The sequence below is a fragment of the Euprymna scolopes genome, chromosome 41 (assembly GCF_053919585.1).
Source record: "Euprymna scolopes isolate OS-2025 chromosome 41, ASM5391958v1, whole genome shotgun sequence".
Lineage (NCBI taxonomy): Eukaryota > Metazoa > Mollusca > Cephalopoda > Sepiida > Sepiolidae > Euprymna > Euprymna scolopes.
In genome coordinates this window covers 68,096,441-68,116,227 of record NC_136522.1, presented here as the reverse complement: position 1 = coordinate 68,116,227, position 19,787 = coordinate 68,096,441, and the positions used below count along the sequence as shown (strand labels likewise).

At 33.9% G+C, this 19,787-nt stretch overlaps 1 protein-coding gene across 2 annotated transcripts in view; it reads right to left on the bottom strand.

Moving 5' to 3' along the window:
• LOC145266595 (glycerophosphodiester phosphodiesterase domain-containing protein 5-like) overlaps positions 1–19,787 on the bottom strand; it is a 310,040-nt gene that overhangs the window by 151,971 nt on the left and 138,282 nt on the right. For both annotated transcript variants that reach the window (XM_080122447.1, XM_080122448.1), the window contains exon 3: positions 1,330–1,587. In XM_080122447.1, the coding sequence (XP_079978573.1) occupies positions 1,330–1,446 (117 nt within the window). In that variant the 5' untranslated portion in view covers positions 1,447–1,587. The remainder of the gene's footprint in view (positions 1–1,329; positions 1,588–19,787) is intronic.

Below are 19,787 nucleotides of genomic sequence, written 5' to 3'. Positions count from 1 at the left end.
AATTTGCCGCAAAAAAATCTCCTAGTGAAACCAATGAAACCAATTTATAATTAACTGGGGATATTTTAGAATGTTCATGTAAACAGTATCGGACATTTTTAAAACTATGTCAGGAATTGGGAATCTGATTTTTTTTTTTTCAACTTAACCCCCCCCACACACACACACCAAACTTTTGCTAGTAACTTTTGGCAAGTGTGCAATTATTTTATATATATATATATATATATACTCGGGTTTTTTTATATTCAAAAGTAATGGACTAATGAATTCAACGAGGTTGTTAGATAGTGCTCAATAAAAAGAGCTGATAATACTTGTTTATTGTTATATAAACATGCTCACATACCGCTGCTACAAATAGCCACTTGTTTCAATCAAACAACAGATATCATCAGGCAGCGACTTGACTATTGAACTTTTGAATAGTCAAGTCGCTGCCTGATGATATCTGTTGTTTGATTGAAACAAGTGGCTATTTGTAGCAGCGGGATGTGAGCATGTTTATATAACAATAAACAAGTATATATATATATATATATATATATATATATATATATATATAGCGAATGAATGACAAAAGTCTATATTCTGAAGTTCATGATGTTGACCATCTTACAATTTATTCCTTTAATTCAGTTGACATGAATTAAAGGAATAAATTATAAGATGGACAACACCATGAACTTTGGAATATAGACATTTGTCATTCATTCACTATATTGCTCTGTAATTACATTTAGCTTTTTAAATAAGGATTGGTATATATTATAAGAAAATAAAGAAGATTTCCACAGAAATATATATATATATATATATATATATATATATATATATATATATATATATATATATATATACACACACACACACATACATACATACATACATATATACAATAGAAACCCGGATACGGTGGTCCTGGGATGGGATACGTTTTTTTTCTGGTTATGATGTCGAATACGATGTTATTTTGGCTGCTGGTTACAGTATTTATCCCGCTTTACGATGTTATTTATAATGTTATTTGATTATATGCATGTGTATTATATACTGTACTGTATTTTGTTACTAATTTTAATGCCGTATCCCGGGGTTCCCCTATCTCTCTCTCCCTCTCTCTCTCTCTCATATATACTCTCATATATATATATATATATATATATATATATAGACGTTTTAATTTACTACCTTCCCCAAAAAAAGAAAAAAAAAAGAAAACTTCCGGTCTCATTTATCAACCATCCGCATTCGATGCAAGATCTGCCGCATAAAAATTCCAAACTAATCGATATATTTTTATTGGTCACTTTAACCGTTTACGCTTACCTTTCTGCTGTCTCGTGTCGACTGTCTGTATCGGTACCATCGGCATCCTAAGGAGCCTGTGATGCAGAGAAGGCAATAGTTGTGCTTGTAGTACTGCAGTCGAGTGTGGGTTACCATGCTGGAGTGGCGGTAGTAAGAGGAGTGGATGGCTGCAGGTGGTCATCTGTCGGGTGGCCACGCGTGCAGCTTACGAAGAAAGCAATGGGGCCGATTGAATCACATTTCATGCCAGCAACAGGAAGAGAAGGCAAGTTAAAACTGAAAAACAAAAAAAAAAAATACATATATATAAATAAATAAATAAATAAATCTATATATATCTATAAAAGTGAACGTGTCTGTCTGTCTGTGTATCTGTCTGTCTGTGTACATTTCCCTACGCAATAACTCTGTTAATTTTTAGTCTATAGACTCGAAATTTGAAATACCGGGTACTGAGATTTGGGAAAATCGATGTGACGGGTGTCAGCCAGAAATTTGGCTGTTAAGGGGTCAAATTTCAACGATTTGACCTTTAAGAACTCTACTAAACTCCTCCGACAATTTTGGGTCTAGACACTTGAAATTTTAGATATAGGTTCCTTGAACCTGGATCTAACTTAATAAAGTGATTTGAGCCCGAAACAATAAATTTTAAGGGGTCATAATAGGGGTCAAAGTTTTTAAAAAATTAACCATTTTTTTTGTTTTTTTGCTTTTTTTGCACAGCATACACCTCCAAACACCCGAGCAACGCCGGGCACCCCTGCTAGTAAATAAATAAATAAATAAATAAATATGCATACATATATATGGATTCTGCATTTTTAGATTTTACCGTCATTGGAAATTTTACCCTTCACCAGACTATCCATTCACTTGAAATCACCTTTTTCTTCACCCTATTCCCCCTGCTTCACTTTTTGTTATCAAGTAAGATCTATGACTTACTTGTAGTTTCATTTAATACTTTTTCAAACAAAATCCGATCCCGCATTTTGCTAAATCCTACCCTCTGATGAGAAGGAAAGTATTTCTTCGAAACTCCGTGGATTAAGGACTATCCACTTATTTTGTGCTTCCTTTTTAAAATAAAATATGTTTTTTTAACTCTTTTTCAAAGTGTTTTTTAAACATGTTTTATTAACTACTTGTTCTTATACATATAAAACACATAAAAAGATAAAATCAGTTAAAATTTTACTAACATATAACTATTAAAAGACAAACGGCCACTGCCTATCAAGGCCCAAAGGCCTCTTGAGGATAACAGTTTTGAATGTTAGGTAGACGGTCAGACAACCCCGGGATGATCAGTAATGGTGGAACTTGGGTAGAGTTTGACTATTTAAGAGGACGACTCAACAAGAACTTATTGACATTAGATTTGAAAACCACTATGTTATAGTCAGCTGAGAAGCAGTCCCACGATATTGTGTTCCACTATATTGTGTTATAGAATACATAAAAAATATAAAATGAATTAAGATTTTATTAATTTACGAGCGGGGATGGGGGGGGCCCTGGGTACCTCAGGATGGTGTAGTGAGGACCCCCGGAAAAAAAAAAAGTGGTGGTAGCAGGGGGGGGGGGGTAAAAACAACAGTAGTCACCCCGGGTGGAAAGAGGTGTTGTCAAAAAAAAAAGTGGTAGTAGGCAGGCAGGCAGGCTCGAACCCATAATGCGAAGGAGGAAAAAAAAAACGTAACGTCTTAGCCGATGCGTCTATGGCGAAACCGGAAGTTGAGAGAATTGAAATTAAGCGTAGTCAATCCAACGGAGACGATGACTTGTGAAAATGTCGAGAAAAAAAGCGACCCCTCCTTGTAGAAAACGGCACAGTTGAGGGTGGAGGAATTAATGTTTTTGGCCAATTTTTCGATATTTGTTGTTGTCGGAGACGTCGAGCTTCAAAACAATACGGATCTCGTCAGGATCCGTCGCATGTGTTGAAATTTTTTGGCAGACATACAAGCACAAACACATTTTGCATTTTATATATTAGACTAGCAGGGGGTACCCGGCGTTGCCCGGGTTTTTGTAGGTGTGTGTGTTGAGGGGGAGGGGGTAAAGCAGAACAAAAAGGAAACTTAACCCTGTTTAAATATTAAAAAAAAAACGATGTTAAACTTCTTAAAAAAATCTTTTGTAGATGTAAAAGAAAAAAAAAAAAGGAAGCAGGTGGCAGGTAGGCTCAAACCCGGAGCCTTGAGGCCAATAGGCTGACGCGAAATACATGCGCTACAGCGACAGAAGCAATGTAAGGCATTAAATATGGTGATTAAAAAGTGAATGAGTTCAAATTGAGATCAGACATCACGCTATTCCGCAGTTTTTAAGTGCGTCTTTAATAAGGTCAAATCCTTTTACTGCGGGGGGGGGGGGATAGTTCTTTCGAGTTTGTTTGTCTAATTTTGTCTGGTTTTGCTTCCCTTACACGTTGGGGAAAACCAGTTCCCCCGTTTATTGGGGGGAGTGTCCAAATGAAGCCAATTGTCTGATATGACGGTGAAAACTGACATTGACCAAACACCTGTGTGCCGGGAAGCTGCTGATATGATTCAGTTTCGCTTTTTTATACTGAAAAGCGAAACAAAGACACTTCGATCGAAAAAAATCTCGAAAATAGCGCATAAAAGTCGGGCAAATTAAAGATAGACGCGACCGCCGTTCTTAACTCGTATATATTTTGATTTCGACAACATATAAAAAGTTTTAAGAAGGAATGAGCCGACCGAGCCCCCCCCCACACACACTCTAAGAGCCTTTTGCGGACATGCAGAAAAAGTGCACACACTAACACACACACATTTTGCATTTTATATATAAGATTATAATTATTAACGATAAAAAGTCAACGCTTATCAAGGTTCAAAATATTGGAGGGAACTTATGTAATGTTTGAGTATTTAAGGGAATGGCTCAACAGAAACTTACTGCCATTAGATTTGAAAACCACCATGTTATAGTCAGCTGGGAAGCAGACCCATGATATCGTGTTCCACAATATTGTGTTCTTGTTACGTAACAGCACTCCCAAAGCATCGCCAAATTACCTAAGCAAGATTATTATTATTATTATTATTATTATTATTATTATTATTATTATTATGTAGTTGAATTAGATTTGTTTTAAAGAGAAAAATGCAACTTAAGGACAAATATGGTTAAATGACGTTTTAGGAATTTAACTTGACTAGATTCTATAAAAAGTTTTTGGCAAACATACATACACACACATACACACACACATACACACACACATACAGTTTGTCTTTTTATATAATAGAAGAAGGTCGAAATGTTTGGATGAACAAAAGAATGTCATCTTAACAATAAATGATCCAGATTTGTGTAGAAAACACCATGGAATTTCTACAGCGCTCTGATATCTCTTTGATTATTTCTTCCCAGACTGAATTCTATGGATCCCATTTTCAAATGCAAGGAATTATTCCGGCTAGGTTTTCTTCTTTTCATTCTAGGCGGATCGCATCTCTTCTGTCTCTCTCTCTGTCTCTCTCTCTCTCTCTCTCTCTCTCTCTCTCTGCTTTTGTTTGAAAGAAATTCCCCACATTTCTCCTCATAGCTTACCCCCTTGGCACTATTGTGCACCTGACGTGCCAATTGCAGCAGAATATTAAGAGACAAACAATAGTTCTGCAGGGAGACTGGTTAGTAGACAATAAAACAATAAACGAAACACGTGTAAGGCATACTTTACAAAAACTATGAATAAAAACTTACAAGTCTTGTGTCCCATTTTTCGCTAAATAGGTGACAAAGAAATATCGATAATCCATGTATCAGTGCTTACTGACATACTTACCTACATCACGCTGTAAATAGCTTCTATGTAAATAATATAAGGCATTTTTCTTTTTTAGTGGCGGCAAGCTTTAAATTGACAATACTATTTTCTTTAATTCCAGATTTGGCAACTATCTGTTATTTTGTGTTCAACTTGGTTTAGCAATTCATCGGAAGGTTTCACCAGAATGAAGCCACATGCCACACAGCATGCGATACGATCGCTTTACTGAGATAAAAACTTGATGAATGAATAATTTCACGAAATGCACCTGTCAACTGGCCATCATGTTCATGTGATGTAACCACCATTAGATTATTTTCTTTGGGGATATGCAAAAACCCATGGCTATGCTGATAAACCAAATACAATAGACCACATAGAGTTTGACAAAATTGGACTTCTAGATTACACCATATACATGTGAGCCACGGGGGCATATACTCAAAATCGTATTTAAATTATATACATTCCAAAACTTAATCTTTGGAATAAATCACATATTTCTATAATAAAATTATTTTCCTGTAATTCATTTTAAGTTAAAATTCTCCGCCTCTGAAAAAATAGCTTCATACTGAGTGGAACAATAAAATTGTCACCCTAGATAAGACGACATGATTCCATTTCCATTTGATGAAAACCGATTTTTTTTTTTCTTTATTGCAGAGACCATCTACTAGTTGACCAGTTGTGTACAAATCCCAAGAGCAATAGAAGCCTTCTATCATGTCCGAAAATGACACAATGTTCAACAAGCGAGATCAGAGATGCGCCGCTGTACAACTCATGCTCTCTACTGATCCAAGTTTATAACAACAGGACCATTGCCAGCACCCTCAAAATGCAAATCTGGACAGTTCAACACTTGAGGGCACAGCTCAACAAAGTTTCCGGCCACAATTATGGTATTTGGTGTGGTTTCAAATAAAGGCCACATCATGCCACCTCACATCTTCAAAGTCGGCTTGAAAGTCAACACCAAAGTGTACCTGGATGTGCTGAAGAGTGTGGTGATCCCCTGGTGCAATCAGGTGGCCGCTGGCAGACCCTGGGTGTGAAAGCAGGACTCTGGGCTGGTCTACAAGTCAAAAGAGACTCAGGCTTGGCATGAGAAGGAGTGCAATGACTTTGTACCCTTCCCTCAGAGCCTCCCTCTCCTTCCCCGACCTGAACTTGCTGGACTACTTCGTTTGGTCATATGTCAAGAACATCACCAACATGACCTCCCACAACACCAAAGCAAGCCTAATCACTGCCATCTGTTAAGTATTCGCCGAGCTCCCATCGGTGGAAAAAGCATGCTCCCAGTTTCAGCCTCGTATCGAGGTGATGATTGAGGCTGAAGGTGGCTACATTGAATCGGTATGAGGGCTACTAATTGGGACCATGTCTACAGGGGACACTATGTGAGGAGATGAGCAGTGAAACTTTTGCATACAGTCAAGGAAGCAGGAAAGGAATTCTAAAATCTAACCGTCCGAGAGAAGAAATTATTACAGTAAAAGGTTTTCCGGCATCTAGGGACCTCTACGGTGAAAGGGTGGGATTTTGCTGCTGGACGGGTTAGCCAGAGGTATGTGCATTGAGGGGACACAAGTGCTATGAGTCCATCAGAGCACATTCCATTAAAGTATTTGTAAAACAGACGCAGGGATGTGACATTACGATTACTTGTGGATGTGAGGCCAAGACAGTTGGATGAACGACAACAGTGTAGGACCAATTAGATCTGAGTCTCTTTTTTGGGGTCCCTCTCTAAGAGTGAGAGGCTAGTGGTTGATGCACCAGCCCAGATGTGGCAACAATACTCCATACTTTGTAAAGATATAGATTGCTCTCTGGTAAGAGTATTTTTTTTTCTAGCCTGATAGAGAGAGCCCACTTTCTTTACAGCAGTTTGTCCTAATTCATGTAACCTGTGAATGTTAAACCGAGGACTTAGAATGATGAGCTCTTAAATTGTTATTAGTTATATATATATATATCTTTATTCGATTGGCAAAATTTTAGAATAATTATAAAAAAGTGAACCATCGCGTAAATTCAATCAACTAAAAAAATTGGAAACCGGAACGATCGTTTTTTAATCGACTTATTTATTTTATTGAATTGTACATATAACTTGCCCCATTATATATATATATTTTTTTTTTCTTTTCCTCACCCCGGTTTCCAATTTTTTTAGTTGATTGAATTTACGCGATGGTTCACTTTTTATATATATATATATATATATATATATATATATATATATATATATATATATATATATATATATATATATATATTCGCGCATATTTTATTGAAGAGGATCTTCGTTCTTCTTTTTATGATCTTTCTTTCGAATTTTTCTTGTTTTCGTACAAGTATTTTTGTTGTGGGATCCAAAGTTCTTATAAAGTCCCCTAGTTTACCGAACGTTTTCGGTCTCGATTGACCATCGTCAGGGTTGTTCTTCCTATGCATCCTACTTATTGATTGATTTGTTCTCTGTCGTTTTACTGTTTTTATTACTAATTTACTATGTATAGTTTCGCCTAATTTGATTTTTTTTTTCCTTTCCTTTTTTTTCTCCTTCCTCTTCACCTTTATCGTGTTAGAATAGGCGGAGAATTCGGCTGCTGTTGTCAAAGTTTATTTTATTAATGGTTGGGTTTTTACTTTTTATTATTAATGCTTCTAGCATTGTTAGCATATATATATATATATATATATATATATATATATATATATATATATATATATATGTGTGTGTATATTTGGTAGAACTGGTAATTAGTAAAAACCTGAAGAAAGTGCTCAATACTATTGCAGAGCAAATATGTGTTTTATTTTTTTATTACTGTTTTATCTGTTTGGTTACATATGTTTTGGATGTTGGACCATGTTTACAATCCAACAGCCTCATCAGACCTTACAGAAAACATTTTTTTCTGTAAGGTCTGACAAGGCTGTTGGATCGTAGACATGGTCCAACATCCGAAACATATGTAACCAAACAGATAAAACGGTAAAAAAAAAAATAAATAAAACATTTAGTAATGTGATTGATAATTTGAAATTAAAATTAAAACTCAAAATTAGGAATTAAAAATAGTAGCTCTAGGATATTTGCCTATTGAGCTTATTATATATCTGCATTACAACGAGCACTCTTTTCTTGTATTTTAATTAAATTAGTAATTTTATTATCACATTAAAATACAATCTGCTCTTTAGACTACTGTTCTTACCCCCTTTAAATTATATATATATATATATATATATATATATATATATATATATATATATATATATATATATATATATATATATATATGATTAGTTTTTTTTGGAAAAAGAATTCCAGCAGAGTGCTCAATTAAAAGGAAAATCCAAATTTTAAGAGCGTACTTATATTTTGTGTACAGAAAGTTGTTAGTTGAGACAGATCATTGGTACCGTCGGTTTCAAGCCCGATAATAAGGTATCCTTATCAAGCTCTCTTCAGCCAATATTCGTCTATCTTATAACCGGAAGTGTGAAGTATATATACCTCGCGAATCCACGTTCAAATCTCGTTTTGTTTAATCCCCCCCTTTTTTTTTATTTATTTTTTTTATCTATATATATATATATATATATATATATATATATATATATATATATATATATATATATATATATATATCGGATAATGTAATACCTAATTTTCAACTTTGAATTATTTAAATTTAAGATCTAATTTCGAAAAAATGTTTTTTTTAAGTTTCAAAGTTGAAAATTAGGTATTACATTATCCGATATATATATATATATATATATATATATATATATATATATATATATATATATATAGATAAAAAAAAAAGGGGGGGGATTAAACAAAACGAGATTTGAACGTGGATTCGCGAGGTATATATACTTCACACTTCCGGTTATAAGATAGACGAATATTGGCTGAAGAGAGCTTGATAAGGATACCTTAAACGGGCCTTATTATCGGGCTTGAAACCGACGGTTCCAATGACCTGTCTCAACAAACAACTTTCTGTACACAATATATATATACTAGCGGGGGTACCCGGCATTGCCCGAGTGTTTGATTCCGGGACGGGGGGGAGTTTTAAAAAATGTTATGGTAGGTAAGTAGGAAGGATCAAACCCGGAGTCATGAGTAAAAGTAGGAAAATAAAGTGTGAAAAAAAAAAAAAAAACAAACATCTGCAACGTTAACAGTTCGGCCACCAAGAAAAGTCCATTCCAGTTGTTTAGGAAAAAAAAAACCCCAAAAACGACTACGGTAGGTCGGCGCGAACGTGAAAATATAATGTGAGTTGTCCAGCACGCTAACCACTACGCCACAGAGCACTGCAGCTTAGTTTAGTGATTTTAAATAACTTGACATGAAAGAACTACGAAGCAAAACCGGTGTTCTCTTCTCAACTGTTCCTTGTGAACGATCCCCAAACGGTGTTAAGTGGTGGCAGGGGGAGGAGGAATTTATTAGAGAGAAAATATTTTACCACTTCCATTGATCTTAACCGATTTTGGCCGTGACTTCTCAGCAGAAAAAGTATAGAAATCTAAGATTATCGAGGAATTTGAGAAATAATGAGCCTATAACACACCTAAGATATTGTTCTGCCGTTTGTGCATATTATATTTGCATGAAATATCTTGATTTTTAATCCTATTAATGTCAAAATCAGACGGGGAAAAATGAGTTCATTTTATTTATTTATATATATATATATATATATATATATATATATATATATATATATTTATTTATTTTTTTTAAATCAATTTTCACCCCAAACAAGGCACAGTGCCACTTTGAAGTAGGGGGCTACTATCGGGGACATAATTTGCAGGGGCATTATGAAGAGAGATGAGTAGCAAGATGTTTGTTCACATTACACTACATATCAGTACAGTTGGGAAAGCCGAATCTGCATTACAACGAGCACTGTTGTTTTCTTGTATTTTAATTAAATTAGTAATTTTATTATCACATTAAAGTACAATCTGTTCTTACCCTCTTTAAATTATATATATATATATATATATATATATATATATATATATATATATATATATATATATACACACACAGCATAATCACGTTGACGCACATAATTATTTTAATTAAATTAGTAATTTTATTATCACATTCAAATACACTCTGCTCTTTAGACTACTGTTCTAACCACCTTTAAATTATATATATATATATATATATATATATATATATATATATATATATATATATATATACACACACACACAAAGCATAATCACGTTGACGCACATAATTATTTCAACTATTCGGAGATAACATTTAACAGTTTTGCCAAAGAATAGATTGACTGAAAAAAAGGAATATCTGCATTTCTCAAATTCAAAAATGCTAATTTTATTTTGGTGTCTTTAACCCGCCCCTGCCCCAGTTTTTTAAACTTTGACCCCTATTATGACCCCTTAACATTTATTGTTTTGGGCTCAAATCAAGTTATTAAGTTAGATCCATGTCCAAGGAACCTATATCTAAAATTTCAAGTGTTTAAGATCCAAAATTGTCGAAGGAGTTTGGTAGAGTTCTCAAAGCACAAATCGTTGAACTTTGATTCCTTAACAGCCAAATTTCTGGCTGAAAATGCATTACAAAGATTTTCCCAAATCTCAGTACCCTGTATATCAAATTTCGAGTCTGTACACTGAAAATTGATAGAGTTATTGCGTTGGAAAATGTACACACACAGAGACACACAGAGACATGTTCACTTATATATATATATTTGAAACCAAATTGAATATTCAAATGCTCATATTTTTGGTTCCATGGGACAAAACTATATGAAAATTTGCAGGCTTTTTGAAGATTATAATACAATTCTATGGTTAAAATTTTATAATTGGTAAAAAAAGAACCTGTATTTTCAGACCAATAAAATTTACCTACATTTGTACATATATAGTGTTCTTGCAGGCCAGCTTTAGTTTTGCAGCTTTCGGATAAATTTTGCTTCGTTTTTTTTTGTTTTTTTTTTTTTTTGCTTAGTTGTCTCCCCTGCGGCCTTGCCAGGCTACTAATAAGCACTTGAAAAAAGAATTGTTTTTATTTGTTGCCTGATATATATTGTTATTCCCCCCCCCTCACAAAAAAAAAGCAGACAAAAGAAATAGAAATCTGTTGCCATTCTCAGAGAAACAACGCCTGTCACCAAGAAACGAGCAACAGTCGTCAGTAGAATACAGCTTAAAAAAAATCTGCTCCATATTCTTCTCCAATGGCAGGAATCTCTTTCAGCTCGCTCAGCTATTAGTGCAGCCTGAATGGAATATACGCGCCATTAATTGGATACATGATCCATGGTGGCGGCGGGGGGGGGGGGCGAAAGACGGAGAGAAGGAGGAGGACAAAGAAGAAACCATTCAAGAGGAAGAGCATGTCTTCAAGAGAAGTTCTTCAATAATAGAAGATTATTATGCAAATCAAGGAACAAGATGTTTGATTTAGGAGAGCGAAGAAAAGAGATGGAGGATGGAGAGTGGAGGGGTGGGTGGAGTGAGAGGGTTGGAAAGGCCGGAGAGGGAGGGGGGGTGGAAATGATAAAGAGAAGATGAGAAAGAGAGAGAGTGAGAAATAGTGTGAGAAAGAGAGAAAGAGAAAGCAGGAGAAAGAGGGAAGGAAGAAAGGAAAGTAAAGAAAAAGAGAAGAAAAAAGAAAGAGAAAAAGAAAAGGAAGAAAAAGGAAGAAAAGGAAGAAAAAGGAAGAAAAGGAAAAAGAAGAAAAGAAAAAGGAAAAAGAAGAGAAAAAAGAAGAAAGAGAAAGAAAAGAAAGAAGAAAGGCAAGAAAAAGAGAAGAAAAAAGAAAGAGAAAAAGAAAAGGAAGAAAAAGGAAGAAAAGGAAAAGGAAGAAAAGGAAAAGGAAGAAAAGAAAAAGGAAAAAGAAGAGAAAAAAGAAGAAAGAAAAGAAAGAAGAAAGGCAAGAAAAGAAAGAGAAAAAGGGAAGAGAAGTAAAGAAAAGAAGAAAAAGAAGAAATGAAAGAGAAAGAAAAAGGGAGGAAAAAGAAGAATGTGTGAAGGGAAACTTAGAAAGTCGGAACCATTCAAGAGGGGAAAAAATGCCTTCAAAAGAAATTCTTCAATAATAGAAGAACATTATTATGCGCATCATGAAACGAGAAGTTTGATTTGAGGGAAAGAGGGGGAGGTAGAGATAGAGATGAGGGGGGGGGGAAGAAGAGAGACAAGAGTAGAAAGAGAGGGAGGGGAGAGAGAAAATCAGAATATTTCTCAAAGATAATGTAAGTCACAGAATCACTGCCAGTTTTACTAAATAGAATTTAAAACTGCCTCTATCTCCTCTAATCTATATATCTATAACGTGAAAGTGTCTGTGTGTCTGTCAGTGTACATTTCCTTACGCAATAACTCTGTTAATTTTCAGTCTACAGACTCGAAATTTGATATTGAGATTTGGGAAAATCTTTGTGATCGGTTTTCGGACAGAAATTTCGCTGTTAAGGATTTAAAGTTCAACGATTTGACCTTTGAGAACTCTACCAAACTCCTCCGCCAATTTTGGATCTTAAACACTTGAAATTTTAGCTATAGGTTCCTTCGACATGGATCTAACTTAATAACTTGATTTGAGCCCAAAACAATAAATGTTAAGAGGTCATAATAGGGGTCAAAGTTTAAAAATATTGACCGCTTTTTTTTTTTTTTTTTTTTTGCTTAACATACACCTCCGAACACCGGGGCAACGCTGAGCTGAAATGCTAGTATTATAGAAAAGGAACTTTGTGTTGGTGTGTGTCTGTGTGTGTTCGTTTTTCTACATACTGAACAACGGCTGAGCCAATTCTTTATAAAATTTCAAACAAATATACTTTATGTATCTGGCAGTGTTCTTAAATAGGTTTTGTATCGGAACATTTTCGATAAGTATCGATAATCAAAAAAATCCGATGGAAAAAGGAACAGACGATTTTGACTAAAGTTAACACCTTACACAGCCTAACATCACAAGCACATTTGAGAAGGTTTATTACCCACACAAGCAGAAAGGCCTGACATATAAAATTGGGTTCTTTGTTATGACAGCGGCACATTAAAAAAAATGTTTTTTTCTTGTAAAGCACAATTGAACCATGATACTTGACCTTTTCATTTTAAACTTAAATTTAAGCCATCATCACCGCACAAGCAGAAAGGCCAAACATATAGTAGTTTCTTTGATATGACAAGGGCGCATTTGAAATTAATGTTTTGTTTAGAGTACCATTGGACCAAGAGTGTGAAACATTCATTGATCATCATTCAATACCAGACAATGTCGGGTCTCTCTGCTAGTATTAAACATAGCATGCTTCAGTTTGAAATAACATTTTTAGTGAAGCGGTATATTAAAAAAGTATTTATAGCTCTACTATTTCACTATCGAGCTATTTAAATGAACTCTGAGTTATAAATATTTTTATTTGATTACAAAATTGGAAAAGATTATATATATATATATATATATATATATATATATATATATATATATATATATATATATATATATATATATATACTAGCAGAAGTACCCATCGTTGACTGGGTTCAAAAACAGTCTACAGAAAATGGACTGTTATTGATGAAATATGATAGGTTATGAAAAGGAGGGGGTTGTAAAGAGATAGATTTTGATACTCAAAAATTTTACCCTAAGCAAAATATGATGAAAGTAAAGATAATTTTCGCGAAAATATATTTTTTTATATCAACTTTGTTTCCATTCGTAACCAAGAGTGACCAAAAAAATGATGTTTCCTTACAAAGATAAAATGTTATATATATATAATAATATAAATATACAAGAAATAAATGTTACCATAGTCAATAAAAGTTACTTTTATGGTAGAAAAGTTCATTGGTTTGTATTTTTAAGTAGTTTTTAAAAAAGTTTTTTTTTTTTAATTCACGAACCGGTTTAAAAAAAAAAAAAGCAAAATGGAAGCGATTTTGAAAAGGCGATCCCCGTTTTCAATTTGAAGGAGGGGCACCTGAGCATTCTGTGTTAACAATTTAAGAGAGTTCCATCAGCGTAAGGAATATTTATAAACATATTTTAATGTTTTCCGTTATTTTGTGCTTGAGGAATATTCGATTATGGCATGTGTAGTTTATATAAAAATTCATTTAAGTAGTTATCACCTCAAATTTCGTTTTAATTTCGGTTCGCTGAAAATATTTCAAGTAAAGAGCATTAAAAACTATTTCAAAACAAACAAAAAACATGAACTGAACTTTTATTGACTATGGTAACATTTATTTCTTGTATATTTATTTTTTTTCGGGTAGTTGTTTGTTGGCTTTTCTGCTAAACATTCAAATGTTTTCAAACCTACTTATTCTTTAACAATGCGCATTTTTAAAACAGTTAGCAAACAGACAAAATCCAACGACTCCCCCCCCATATCTCAATTTTCCAATTTTGACCTCTTGACAGCTCTTTTTTTGGGATGAACATGGATTGAAATGTTCTCCACATGTCTGAATACCCTATATACCAAATCTCAAGCATGTAGATAAATAATTTGTTGAATATATACCTTGAGAAGTGTCCTCTCTCTCTCTCTCACACACACACACACACACACACACACACACACACACACACACACACTCACTTTTATAGATATACTAGTAGGACGCCCGGCGTTGCCCGGTCATAAAGTATGCATAAATATTATATTTTAATTAATGCAGATTTCTTATTTATTGTAAACAGAAATACTGTAGGTATTAAACGTAACGTTAAATTCCTTAACAAAAAAAAAAAAAAGAAACAAAAAAAAAAAAACAGTAAGAAACCAAGACATGTGCATGCGAGTATCATGTTTTTTTTTTATAAACAGTTCATTTCTTGTCGCAAGTAAAAAAAAAACAAAAAAACATTCTCCAGCCGAGATCGAAACCAAAACCTGAAAACAGTTAGTCAACTATGATAACCATTAGACCAACTTGACACGATCTTTAAAAAGTGTTTTCAAACTTACTTATTCTTAACATAAGCAAGCTGTCAGGTTTCTTGACCGCACATGTGCAGTCGTGAAACAGTTGACAAACAGATAAAAATCCGACGAACCCCATGTCCCAATTTTTAAATTTTGACTCCTTAGCAGCTCTTTTTATATATACATATATATATATATATATATATATATATATATATATATATATATATATATATATATATAGGGTATTCAGACTTGTGGAACAAAATCGATTTGGTTTTTAGCCGGTAAAAATCGTTACTAAGTGGTCAAAATTTAAAAATTGGAACTTGACAGGGGTAAATCGACTGAAAGTGCTCTTGTACGCATGCGCAAATATACATTTATATATTTGAATCGGTTAATTTGTAAAGCTTTGATATATATCTGTCCTTAGGTTGTATGGTAACGAATACCACTGGAAAGCTCAATAGTTTGGTTTCGATTCTAGCTGATGGTACCCAAGTAATATATTTTTTTTAACTTTTGAAATCAATCCTATATACTGGGTACAATATAATAATCAATAGAGAATTGGTTCCATAATAATCAAATACAATATATGCATAAATTAAAATATCATATTTAAGCATATATTGTAACTGGGCAACTGCTGGAAGACATGCTAGTATACATATATTTCTCTATCTCTAAAATTATATCGATGTAACTTTGTCTGTGTGTGTGATTGTGGGAGTTCATTCCTTATAGAATCCGAAACGGCTAAACAGATTTTCTTTAAAATTTACAGAACTTTAGTGTATAAGTCCGGGAGTGATCTTAGTTAAGTTTTGTCTCAGAATACCCCCGATAATTGCCGCTAATCGAAACCGTTATTTTAATTTATCTATTATCGGTAAAACCATTTTTTCCATGTCGTTGCTTAGCAACAATGATAGAACAACGGGCCGTAAAAATTCTACTGTTGATAACGTGTTTTTTTTGTTTGTTTTTTTTTGGGGGTTTTTTTTTGCATGACGTGATCTGTAGGTTCAAACTCTACACATAAATTTCTGTTTTTTTTTCATTAACTGCAAAGAATTTTACAAGACTTGAAAATTTACGTGTTTTTTGTTTTCTTCTTTTTTTCGCATGAATCTGTAGATTCAAACCCCGCACGTAAATTTCTTAATGTTTTATTTCGTTAACTGGAAAGAAGTTTATATAAAATAATTTTATAAAAGAAATAATGTAGAATAAGATATATTTCGGACTAAATTACTGCATGAAAACATGTGAAGCTTCCTCCCTGGCGATTTCACGGATTTCGATGACAATAAAAATATAGGAGTGTGAAATATTTGTTGACTTCATTCAATCCCGGGCATCGTCGGTTATCCCTGCTAGTATATATATATATATATATATATATATATATATATATATATATATATATATATATATAAAAGTCTTTTTAATTTTTTTTCATAATATTATTTTGTATTCCTGCACGTCACCAATTGAAAACGAATAAAGAAAAGTTATAAGCTTTTATACTTTTCGTATTCTTTTTTATTTATATATATATATATATATATATATATATATATATATATATATATATATGAAAATTTTTCGGAAGGGGGGGTGCAGAATTTAATAATGGCTAAATACAGACCAATCAACATAATGATTTAAAAAAATAAAAAATGAAAATAAAGGTTAGCTAACCAGGTTTCGTTCCTTGCTCAGCAGAGCTAAATCGAGGAAAATATGATTTTTAAAAAAACAACAAAAAAAAACACTATATATATATATATATATATGTATATATATATACACACATCATATATATATATATATATATATATATATATATATATACACACACCATATATATATATATATATATATATATATATATACATTTCGGATTTCGGTGTGGTTTGCTTGATCTGTGATGGTTAATTGAAATTCTTGTGTGCGAGGCATTTGCTCAGTTGGCAGAGTGCTTGCCTCGCATGCAAGAGGCTCGGGTATCGACTCCTGAGTTCGGATGTGTGTAACTGATGAGCCCAAATGTGGACGAAACTCGAGTCTTGGACTTCCGGTTCATTGACTGTCATGGCTGTTGTGGGCTGCGACGTTGTTTGGCTGTGGAATTTATTATATATATATATATACATACACGAATTTATTATATATATATATACATACACGAATTTATTATATATATATATATACATACACGAATGTGAGTTCGAGAAAGCAAGTTGATTCAATGACTGCAAGAGATTAAATGACTTACTGACAAAATAATTTTCAAACGAACTACTAAAAATATAAATTATTTTTATAAAAATACTTCCAAGACTATATATAAATATATAAATATAAAAAAGACTATATATAAATATATAAATATAAAAAAGACTATATATATATATATATATAAATATAAAAAGACTATATATAAATGTATGCCAGAGAACTGAATAGATATTGTCTTCATGCAAATAGGTCACACGTCACTGCTATTTAGATATGAATAAAGTGTAGTATCTGTTCGTGTGCTACACTTAATCTATTCTGTCGTTCTAAACCGATGCAATTTTCATTTTTGTTCCAATCAAGACTGCCCCGTTTTAGGGAGCTTTTTTTCCCCCCTACATTAGAAACCGCCCCTGTGTCTAATTTTATCCCTGTGGGGAGGAAAATGAATAAGAACCATTCCAATGTGATTCATTTTCTTTGTTGGAATAGATTTATTAACGTTTTCGCGCTGTCACTTGCAGACAACGAAATGACAGATATTCTATCATTTCGTTGTCTGCACTTCTCACCCTAATACATTAGACAAACATTATTGGTCAATATTGATCACATGACCAATTGTCTGCTTCTATTCTGAATCTACAAGTATTGCAGAAATAGAACGACTATTGATTCACCGGCCCCGTTGAGAAAATAGCCAACATTTTGTAAGCAGGGAATAAAACTTTACGGGAATAGACAGACCAAGGTTTGTCACGCTTAAATTTGAAATAATAATTGGTCTGTCACACATAAGTTTCAAATATGCTATTTCAAACATAAGCATAACAGATCAAAGAAAAAATTATTTCAAATTTAAGTATGACATACCAATTATTATTTCAAACTTTAGTGTGACAGACCAAAGAAAATGCTATTTCAAACTTATGTGCGACAGACCAATTATTGTTTCAAACTTAAGCATAACTGATCAATGTCAAAGTTATTTCAACCTTAAGCATGACAAACCGATAAAAATGCTATTTCAAACTTAAGCATGACAGAAAAAATTTTGGAATGAAGATCAATAACTTGTATGATGAGGATTATTATCATCTGGGCAGCCTATCCTGCCTTGACAGAGTACAAAATATACTTCGTAGCTTAGTGGGGGATCTCCTTTTCTCTTCCCTGTAACCTCTCTTCCACAGAAGAGACATTGCGAGCCTGTCTTTGTTTTATCATTATTTCCATGGCAAGTGCTCGTCTGAGCTCCAATCTCTAGTACCCCCCCTCACCCATCTTTCACGAAAAACACCCTTCTAGCTGAAACCACTGTCAATAATTTCCCCCACTCTTTATCTGTGCCTAAATCAAAACGTAGATTCCATGAACAAAGCTTCTATCTTAGAACTGCACACCTGTGGAACTCTCTTCCGTTTGCCTGTTTCCCCCCTGACTACAACTTGGACATCTTCAAGTTTAACATAAACAAATTCCTGATAAACCACCCCCTTAAGTAATCCGATTTATCAAATCTCGATTACTACGATATTATCCCATTGATTACTGTACATGCAATAACCCTTATCTTCGAGTGGCCTCCAGGCCTTGGTAAGCGGTGACTCCCATATAAAAATAAAAAATCTTAGATATTATTCTCATTACATGTTGCCAATGTTACCTCGTTAGGTGCATACAAGGTGCGACGATAAAATTGTCACTCTAAAAAAGACGATCCCATTTCTGTTTGATAAAAAACGGTTTTCTTTTTTTGTTGCAGACCATCTACAGGTTGGTCAATTGTGTACAAATCCCAAGAGCAATAGGAGCCTTTATGTCTGAAAGTGACACAATATTTAACGAACGGGATCGAAGATGCACAGCTGTAAAACTCATGCTCTCTTCCGATCCAAGTTATGACAACAGGACCATTGCCAGCACCTTCAAAATGCAAATCTGAAAGGTTCAACACTTGACAGCACAGCTCAATGCATCGGACGACCCTTTGAAGGTGGTGGAGCGGAAGCCCAAGGTCGAGGATACCGCCAGTAAGATCCGTACCAAGGAGTTCATTGAAAAAATCCAGGTAATCATTGATGAAACTCCTCAGCGGTCTATTCAGCAGATTGCCAGAGATTTTGGTGTTTCACACACAACTGTGAATGTATGTGTGATGGAGGACTTGAAGTGTAGGTCCTACTGGCGCCAGACAAGACAGATCTTGACTGAGAAGACAAAGAACCTCAGGCTAATCAAATCCGTCAGGTTGCTCAACAAACTGAAGCATCCCAAGAAGTCGAACAACTTCTGCCAGGATCAAGTGCACAACAGCCAGAACCATTGCTGGATTGACACGGATAACAGGGACATTCCCAAGGTGATGAAAACAAAGTTTCTGGCCACGGTTATGGTCTTTGGGTGCGGTTTCAAGTGATGGA